General features: G+C 36.1%; 1 protein-coding gene across 1 annotated transcript in view; it reads right to left on the bottom strand.

The window, feature by feature from the left end:
* LOC103607813 (tripartite motif-containing protein 64-like) overlaps positions 1–670 on the bottom strand; it is a 7165-nt gene extending 6495 nt beyond the window's left edge. The window contains 1 exon segment of the mRNA XM_008592278.1: positions 256–670. Coding sequence (XP_008590500.1) covers positions 256–670 — 415 coding nt within the window.
* Between the last annotated feature and the right edge of the window lie 9187 nt (positions 671–9857).

The following is a 9857-nucleotide window of genomic DNA, read 5'->3' as shown; positions in this document are numbered from 1 at the left end:
CCACATCTGCACCAATTCCCCATATTTGGACAATGTTCCTAAGGAAAATTCCCTTACTGAGGGCTAAACCCAACCATGATTATAGTATCACATTGATTAGCAACATGGAAAGGACATATCGATAGCTTGGGATTTATATTGAAAAATTACCACCTCCAACATCTTCATTCTCTCAACTTCATTATCATAAGTCCTCATCTCTCTCTCTCTCTGATTTAGAATCCTATAGATTCCAATTTGCTTTAGAGGTATCACATACCCTGTATTCCTCCGCAGCACATTCTATAGAACTGTGGCTGTGAGCCCTGTGCTCCATTGATTCAGAGCAGGGTCCACAGAGCAGGTTTCTGTCCACTTCACAGAAGAGCCCCTTTGCCTCCTTGTGCGCTACACAGATCTGGTCCTTAGAGCTGTCAACGTGACAAGGTCTGGCTTGTCTAGCAAGTGAAGCCAGCTTCTTGAGTGCAATATTGGTTTTGAAGTCTGGCTTCTCTGATATTTCCCTGCACTCAGGGCAGCACATTGAAGTTTGCGCTTCCTCCCAGCAGAGGTATAGGCAGGGCCTGCAAAAGCTGTGACCACAGTTGATGGTGACAGGGTCTATGAAGTAGTTTATGCAGATGGAGCATGTGAGCTCACTCTGGAAGGCTTGCAAGGTATCTGAATCCATGTTTCTGAAAATAAAATAAAATAAAAAAATTAAAGAGAGAGAGAGAGAGGAGATAAAGTTATTCTTGTGGGAGTTATTCTTTGGAAAAAAGCTTTTGGACAGTTCTACTTGTCTGCTTGAGTTCTGTCCAATTTACCCATTAATTTACCCCCAGTCGAAACCTAGACTTGGTAAATGTAGACAGACTGGATTTATACTGTGATACAAATGAGAAAGTGAGACGAGCTAGCCCTCTCATATCCTTTTTGTTTAAAAAAGAAAAAGCAGTGTTCTCAGTCATACCTCAGTTACTTGGACAAGCTTAAATCTTGGGGCAGAAGGTAAAAGTTGGGATGATTCTAGAGTTATTTGTATTAGCTGATTAATCCAGAAGCACTTCCAAAATCTCTGTATCTCTTTTTTTCTCTCCCAATGACCCCATGATTGTAATAAACAACACAACTCTTAGTCTCTATGCTAATAGTCCACGCTCTCTGCCTCCTATGTCACGGAGGCAGTTTTCCAAAGACAAGGAAAAATTGATTCAGTTTACTCTGATTTAATCAACGTTAACGTCAACTTTCAATGCCTAAAACTATAAACAGTTGAATTTATTCTTTTAACTTTAACATCAAACTCGTCCTTTCAAAAAAAGCAAAATGTAAAAATTATCTATTATTTCTAGTTTAGGAAAACATTTTTCCCAGAGCCAATTCAGACCATCAGAGAGAGTACCTTTACTTTCAGAAAAGGTAAATATTCATCCTACAGTGATAATCAGCAACAATTAATCAATTACATTTAAAAAATAGATAAACACCAGGCTTTCTGCTCTACACTAAAGAATGCAGAGATAGGTTAATGGATCACAAATTAATCTTTGTTTCCAATATTTCCTATGGTGATCAATGCTACTTCTTGGGAGCCCTTACCAGTTGGTTGGATTGTTTTTGAATACTTTTCAAATTTTAGTCTGCAAACTGAAGGGTTTGAAGGGACAGTAAATAGGAATTTTACAATGTTTTGTAATGAATTCAACACATTTTATATTAGCGTGTATAAAAAGTAGTATATTCACACATTATATTGAACATTTTAGGTGGTTATGGGTTTCATAGTTGCATAAAAACTGCAGAAAATTATTTTTAAGGCCTAAAAAAANTGGTTATGGGTTTCATAGTTGCATAAAAACTGCAGAAAATTATTTTTAAGGCCTAAAAAAAATCTAATAATATAGAAACTAATGGAATAAAGATAAATCAAATAACTTAATATAACTCAAACCATATATTACAAATGCTCTAGTTACAGATACTTTACATTGATGTCATTTTAAATAACTAGGAGCTACTTGTTTGATTAACAAGATCCAAATGGGCTGACAGGTAAATTTAAAGTATTTCTGTAAAGGAAAGTAAGCATGAAGGCCTTTACTCTCAATTCCATACGCACCAGTGTCTACTATGCGTGGTCTCACGACTGGAACCTCTGGAAGATCTGTTGATACCAAGGTCAGCTGTAACTGTCTGCTCTTCAACACCTGGCAGCTGAAAATTCTGTCTTCCCTGGAGCAGAGGCCTTCTCTGGACGCGTGTGCTATTTAAGTGATTAGACTCACCTAAGATCACACCCACTTCTAGGAAATAGATGATTAAGTTATGCAGAAAGGTGTGAAACTGGCTGATTGGATTTACAAACTATAGAAAACAACACTGAGGGCTAAGAGTAACAGTAGAGGAGTTTTGTGGTGAGACTAAAAAAAGTCGACCTGATGCAGGTTGTTCAAAGAGATATTTTAAATGAAGCACTTATTTCATTAAATAAATTTTTACTCTATAAGAAATGACCTCACAATTTTAACATTTGGTTTGTTACTCTACTTTTAAATTTATAATTATTAATTAAGTTCCCAGCCATTCTTTATCTGAATATGTCCAACAATAAAACATTAACTGAGATAAACAGCACATCTGACTGTGTAACTGTATCATTTTAAAAGGTGCATCTAGAAACACAATTGTATTTTAAACTATTATATCTACAATAGTTGATGGAATTACTTATAATGATTAATTTGTAATGATTAGTTATATAAAAATAAAATTGATTTTTTGATTCATTTACCTTGATGCATAATTTGAAATCAGATACTTTACATATGTATACATATATGTGTGTGTTCATATATGACATCCACCACAATGTGTGTATTTACATTAAAAATACTATATGAGGGTACTTCAAAAAGTTTATGGAAAGACTCATACATCTCTTAATTCATGTCTCTCAATTTTTACATAAACTTTTTGAAGCACTTTCGTATAAAATAAATAATTATTTAAACAATGATTATGTATATAATCATCTTTAATAAGTAACATTTAGAAAATTATTTATAATGGGGGTCCCACACTACCTATATTTTGTTGTCACCTATCAGAGTTTAAGAAATTAGTAATGCTGATGTATAATTTGTGTCAATAAGTTATCTAGCAACTGGGGATTTATATCCTTTTTATAAACCTATGAAAATAGTCTAATCCTGTTAGAAAGTGGAAAAGTGAACAACTAAATAAATGTCACCATTTACCCAAAGGAATGGAAAACATCAAGTCGAAGGTATACCTGTTTCCCAATGTTCATTGCAGCACTCTTCACAATAGCCAAGAGCTGGAATCAACCCAAATGTCCATCATCGGATGAGTGGATACGGAAAATGTGGTATATCTACACAATGGAATACTACTCAGCTATAAAAACNTGGTTATGGGTTTCATAGTTGCATAAAAACTGCAGAAAATTATTTTTAAGGCCTAAAAAAATCTAATAATATAGAAACGAATGGAATAAAAATAAATCAAATAACTTAATATAACTCAAACCATATACTACAAATGCTCTAGTTACAGATACTTTACATTGATGTCATTTTAAATAACTAGGAGCTACTTGTTTGATTAACAAGATCCAAATGGGCTGACAGGTAAATTTAAAGTATTTCTGTAAAGGAAAGTAAGCATGAAGGCCTTTACTCTCAATTCCATACGCACCAGTGTCTACTATGCGTGGTCTCACGACTGGAACCTCTGGAAGATCTGTTGATACCAAGGTCAGCTGTAACTCTCTGCTCTTCAACACCTGGCAGCTGAAAATTCTGTCTTCCCTGGAGCAGAGGCCTTCTCTGGACGCGTGTGCTATTTAAGTGATTAGACTCACCTAAGATCACACCCACTTCTAGGAAATAGATGATTAAGTTATGCAGAAAGGTGTGAAACTGGCTGATTGGATTTACAAACTATAGAAAACAACACTGAGGGCTAAGAGTAACAGTAGAGGAGGTTTGTGGTGAGACTAAAAAAGTCGACCTGATGCAGGTTGTTCAAAGAGATATTTTAAATGAAGCACTTATTTCATTAAATAAATTTTTATTCTATAAGAAATGACCTCACAATTTTTAACATTTGGTTTGTTACTCTACTTTTAAATTTATAATTATTAATTAAGTTCCCAGCCATTCTTTATCTGAATATGTCCAACAATAAAACATTAACTGAGATAAACAGCACATCTGACTGTGTAACTGTATCATTTTAAAAGGTGCATCTAGAAACACAATTGTATTTTAAACTATTATATCTACAATAGTTGACGGAATTACTTATGATGATTAATTCGGAATTACTTATGATGATTAATTTGTAATGATTAGTTATATAAAAATAAAATTGATTTTTTTGATTCATTTACCTTGATGCATAATTTGAAATCAGATACTTCACATATGTATACATATATGTGTGTGCTCATATATGACATCCACCACAATGTGTGTATTTACATTAAAAATACTATATGAGGGTACTTCAAAAAGTTTATGGAAAGACTCGTACATCTCTTAATTCACGTCTCTCAATTTTTACATAAACTTTTTGAAGCACTTTCATATATAATAAATAATTATTTAAACAATGATTATGTATATAATCATCTTTAATAAATAACATTTAGAAATTTATTTACAATGGGGGTCCCACACTACCTATATTTTGTTGTCACCTATCAGAGTTTAAGAAATTAGTAATGCTGATGTATAATTTGTGTCAATAAGTTATCTAGCAACTGGGGATTTATATCCTTTTTATAAACCTATGAAAATAGTCTAATCCTGTTAGAAATTGGAAAAGTGAACAACTAAATAAATGTCACCATTTAAATATAATCAGATTGAAAAAAATTATAAAAGCCAGCATATCCTAGAAAGAGATGAAGTGTTTGTCCTCTTACCAATATATAGTGGTGTGAATTAATAGGTTTTCTTAAGTGTCATCTGACGAGCAATTATTCCTCAAAAAAATGTATCCTAGGAGATTAAGAAAAGGTTATCATATGTGTGGACCTTTCCAAAAACTTATTTCTTTGAAAACTGCCTCAATAATTTCTGACAATGTTGCATATCATCCAGTAAATATAGAGAGGAAAGACATTCTAGCATTCTCATTTTTAAGTAACTAAAGGGCCAGTGGTATAGGACACCTTCCTCTAGTGTTGTTAAATGGAGCTCCCCCATGCGAGGGACTTATCCAACGTTTGCTTACAACATCACAGTTGTCCCCCAGTATCTGTGGGGAGTTAGTGCCAAGAGCCCCCTCAGGTACAAATTCTGAAGATGCTCAATTTCCTTATATAAAATGGAGAAGTATTTTATATAGCTTATGCACATCCCCTCATATAATTTAAATTATCTCTAGATTAATTATAATACCTAATAAAACGTAAATGCTATGTAAATAGTGTTATACTTTGTTTTTTTTATTTGTCTTATTTTTTATTGTTCGATTTTTATTTTTCAAATATCTCCAAGCCAGGGTTGAAATGAAGGGCTAAAATAAAGGGCTATGCCACGATCATGGATTGAATACTCAATATGGTAAATATGTCAAATCTTTCCAAATAGACCTATTGAGTAAATACCTTTCCAATTAAAGGTCAAATAGAGCTTTTTTATGCATGTGTGTGGAAATAGAGAATTTGATTTATAATAGTATATGTGTGACTGGGACTCTTAGAAGATGCTTGTACTCTAGAGTGTAACGGACAGGCTGCAACACTAAAAAGGAATTAGTGCTACGTTATCAGCCTTATCACCTCTATTCTTTTTGTACCTATAGACACAAATGAAACTGCTACCACATTGTTGCAAATGGCAGAGTTTCATTTTTTATGGCTGAGTAGTATTCCATTTTGTATATATATATATATATATATATCACATTTTATTTATCTAATTATCCATTGATAAACATTTAGTTTGGTTCCAAATCTTGCTATAGAGCCATGATAAACACTGGAGTGCGGGTATCCCTTTCACATATTGATTTCCTTTCCTTTGGATAAATACCCAGTAGTGGGATTGCTGGATCATGTGGTAGTTCTATTTTTAGTTTTGTGAGGAACCTCCATACTGTTTTCCATAATGGCTGTACTAATTTACATTCCCACCAACAGTGTATGAGTTTCCTTTTTTCCACATACTCACCAGCATTTGTTATTTGTCTTTTTGAAAATATTCATTCTAACTGGGGTGAGATATCTCATTGTGGTTTTGCTTTGCATTTCCCTGATGATTAGTGATATTGAGCATTGTTTTTGTTTTTACCACAACTGGTCACTAGTGTGTCTTTTTATTTATTTATTTATTTTTTGAGAATTATCTACTCAGGTCATTTGCCCATTTTTTTAATCAAAGTATTTGTTTTCTTTTTTCTTTTTTTTTTTTTTTTGAGTCTTAGGTTTTTCTGTATATGAGATCATGTCCTCTGCAAAGAGGAACAATTTGACTTTCTCTTTTCCAATTTGGATGCACTTCTTTACTTCAGTTCTCCCTCTTGCCTAATTGCTCTGGTTAGGACTTCCCGTACTATGTTTAACAAGAGTGGTGAAAGTGGGCATCGCTGTCTTGTTCCTGTTCTTTCTTGGCCTTTATTGTGTTGATTCTTTTCTTCTACAGCTAACTTGTTGAGTGTTTTTTTTTTTTATCACGAAGGATGTTGAATGTTATCAAATGCTTTTTCTGCATCTGCTGAAATGATCATATGGTTATTGTCTTTAATTTTGTTGATGTGATATATTTGTGTATGTTGAACCATCTCACCCACGAGATAAATCCCACTTGATCATGGTCTATAATCTTTTTGATGTGCTGTTGAATTGGGTTTGCTAGTATTTTGTTGAGGATATTTGCATCTGTGTTCATGAGGGATAATGGCCTGAAGTTTTCTTTTTTTGTTGTATCTTTTTCTGATTTTATTTATCAGGGTGATTCTGGCCTCATAGAAAGTGTTTGGAATAATTTTCTTTTGTTTGATTTTTTGGAATATTTTGAGAATATTTAATTCTCCTTAAGAGAAGTTTTAGGTTAATTGTGATAACACATATTTATTACAAATACTTTTCTAAGTATGCTGTTTTCATTTTGTTTACATATCATTTACTTTGTGATTTTTTTAAATTATTATTTTTAGGTTTAGTTGATCCTAATTCATTCATCCTAAAACACACCCTCATTCCTTTCTGATTCTGTGGTTGTATTCTTCACATTTAACTGTTTATTTTATCTGGAATTTAATTTGGTATTTGACTGTATTTTACCATTGAGTTGAATTTAAATTATTTGGAGATTGAACTATTTGGCACCTGAATTTGATTTATGTCCAAATAGTCCTAAATTATTTATTGAAATATCCAAAAGTGTTTGATTTACTCAAGTATATGTAGTGGATAGCATATGAATTGAAATATTTTTTTACAAACCAGAGTGATAGTCCCTGACAATCAGAGATGAAATTCCATATCCATTGGACTTTATAATTCCCTTCAGCCTTCCAAAGTTGCATATGTTTTGTAAACATTCTCATCAGATGAGTATAAAGTATTAAACCTGTGGATTAATCTAGTCCATAGAGTTACAGGAAGAAAGACAGTAGTGTCCTAACACTAGGACGTAACTGCAGTATGTACAGATGGAGCATCCCTAATCCAAAAATCTGAAAGCTGGAATGTTCCAAATTCAGATATTTTGGAGCACCAACATGACACTGCAAGTTGTTCATTTGCTGGCTGATGATGAAATAGCCAGAATGGTTCTGAGTCAAGGTGATTATGATAATAGTAACAATGGAGATGAGTTATTACACTGCAGAAAAAGTGCCTATAGACAAAATGGTGAAAATGTGTGATGGGCTTATTGGAGTCCTAGTGCAGCGTGCATTCATAACAGAACAAGAAATGATGTCAGTTTATAAAATCAGAGAGAGACGTCTAAGACAAAATCCATTGTTAATGAAGCAGATGACTCTGGAGAAAACATTTTTTTAAAAATCCAGCAGAATGTCTCCTCATCCCTAGAGGACCCACTTCCTGGTCGCTAATGTTCTTCTGATGTTTCTTCTCACTTAAAAAGCAAATAAACAAGCAAACAAAACAAAAAATAAACACCAAAAAAATGCTGTACAGTAACATTTAATCAAAACACACTAAAATCCTGCCCTCGTTTGCTGTTGCCGTTGCCTAAGAGCTGATACAGGCATTCTGGCAATGCTACTGTGGTGCTTGGGTGAGCTTTATCTATGTAAGGTCAGTAATACCATTCCATCCCAGGATAAAAAGAACACTGAGGAATAGATGAGAATACTTCATCTCCAGAGAGGCCCTTAATTATGCTGGAAACTGAATGTGTTCTCCTAAGATTCCTCAAAATACTTTCTGTTAAATCAGCTACAGACAGGCCAATGGCCCCGAAACCACAACCTGTCATTTTCATAATCTCCTAGGTGCTGGCAATCACTTCTTTGTGGATATTTTTCTACCGATCAGGATCTTTATCATGTTTCTCCTTTTGCTTGGTGTGCACTTGCTGTGATAATATGATAATCACTTGGTTTGAATATGCAGTGACAAAGTAATCTGTGCTGCAGACACTATTTGGCATTTTCATAAAAGGACTGTCAAGTTGAAGATCCATAGTCTCACCCTTCAGTTTGCCTTCATCAATATCTACAAGGGCAAGTTCATCATCACTCAGGCCTTTTAATAAGAGATTGATAATACAGACCAGGCCAGCTGACCCATTCCTGTGCTGGAGATCTTATTATGATGAACAGACTCCTCTGAAGTGAAATTCTTAATAAACTGACTCTTCACAATCTCCATCTTGGACTTGGGGGTGAAAAGCCATGCACCCCTGAGCAGGCCTGGTGCCACCTGATGGGTACACAAGTACCCAGGTACAGGAAATTTGCTCCTGCCATGCTAACTCTATGGCTGGCTCGCACCCCCGCTCATGGCTGCCTACTCAAGGGCTGGGAGAAGAGAATGGAGGAAGAAGGTGCAGTGATGCTGGTTGAGACGTCGAGTAAGTCTGACCACTGGACGTGCCCCCACTGCAGCTGCACAGTCTCAGCCTACCCCCCAATGCAGCTGCGTGGCCCACCCTCAGAGAAGTACTCCTCTGGTCTGCTCAGATTAAGGCAGGGCTGCTTCTCCAGCAAGTGTATCCTGGAGGTAGTTTAACAATCATGCATCCTCTTCGACCTTTGACAGGTATAACAGGCCAATCCAGGTCCCTGGAATCATTAGTTTTCTATTTTTAGTATCTACACTGAGGAAAAACACTTCTCTGAACTATAGATGAAAACAAGGTGAACTCCTCCAATCCAAACCCACCAGGAAGTGTGAGGTGCATGTGCTTTGTCTCCCCAGAGCTGCCCGCACCACTTCCCAGGGCTGCAGGAAACACGGGTTCGTGTGTTCTGGTGTAGCCAGCTGGAGGGCCTTCTACTGAGGAAGGATTCCGGTGCTTTTAAGCCAGTCCTGACCACGACCCACACCTGGGAGGTCAGCAGAAACTGGACAGCAGGGGAAGGACCGACTCTGAGTTACTGCAACACTAAAATCTCACCAGAGAGGATACTGCTTCTTGTGCCAAAGGAAAGCCTGGGATTGAAAGTCCCAATTAAAAACGATTCAAGAAGGCAAGGCCGCGCGGCCGGGCTGGGACCAGGCGGCGGCTGGCAGAGGCGCTTCCTCGAGCTTGAGCTTGACGCGAGGACTCTGTTCCCCGCGGCCCGCCCGCCCGCCGGCCTCGCCGCCACCTCCCTCGCTCCCCGAGCGCGCCGAGCGCTGGCCAGAGGCCGGAGCGGAGCCCGGGGGG

This window comes from Galeopterus variegatus, unplaced genomic scaffold (genome assembly GCF_000696425.1).
Source record: "Galeopterus variegatus unplaced genomic scaffold, G_variegatus-3.0.2 Scaffold7732, whole genome shotgun sequence".
NCBI classification, from domain to species: domain Eukaryota; kingdom Metazoa; phylum Chordata; class Mammalia; order Dermoptera; family Cynocephalidae; genus Galeopterus; species Galeopterus variegatus.
The sequence above is the reverse complement of the archived record's forward strand: the minus strand, read 5'-3'. Positions and strand labels throughout refer to the sequence as shown.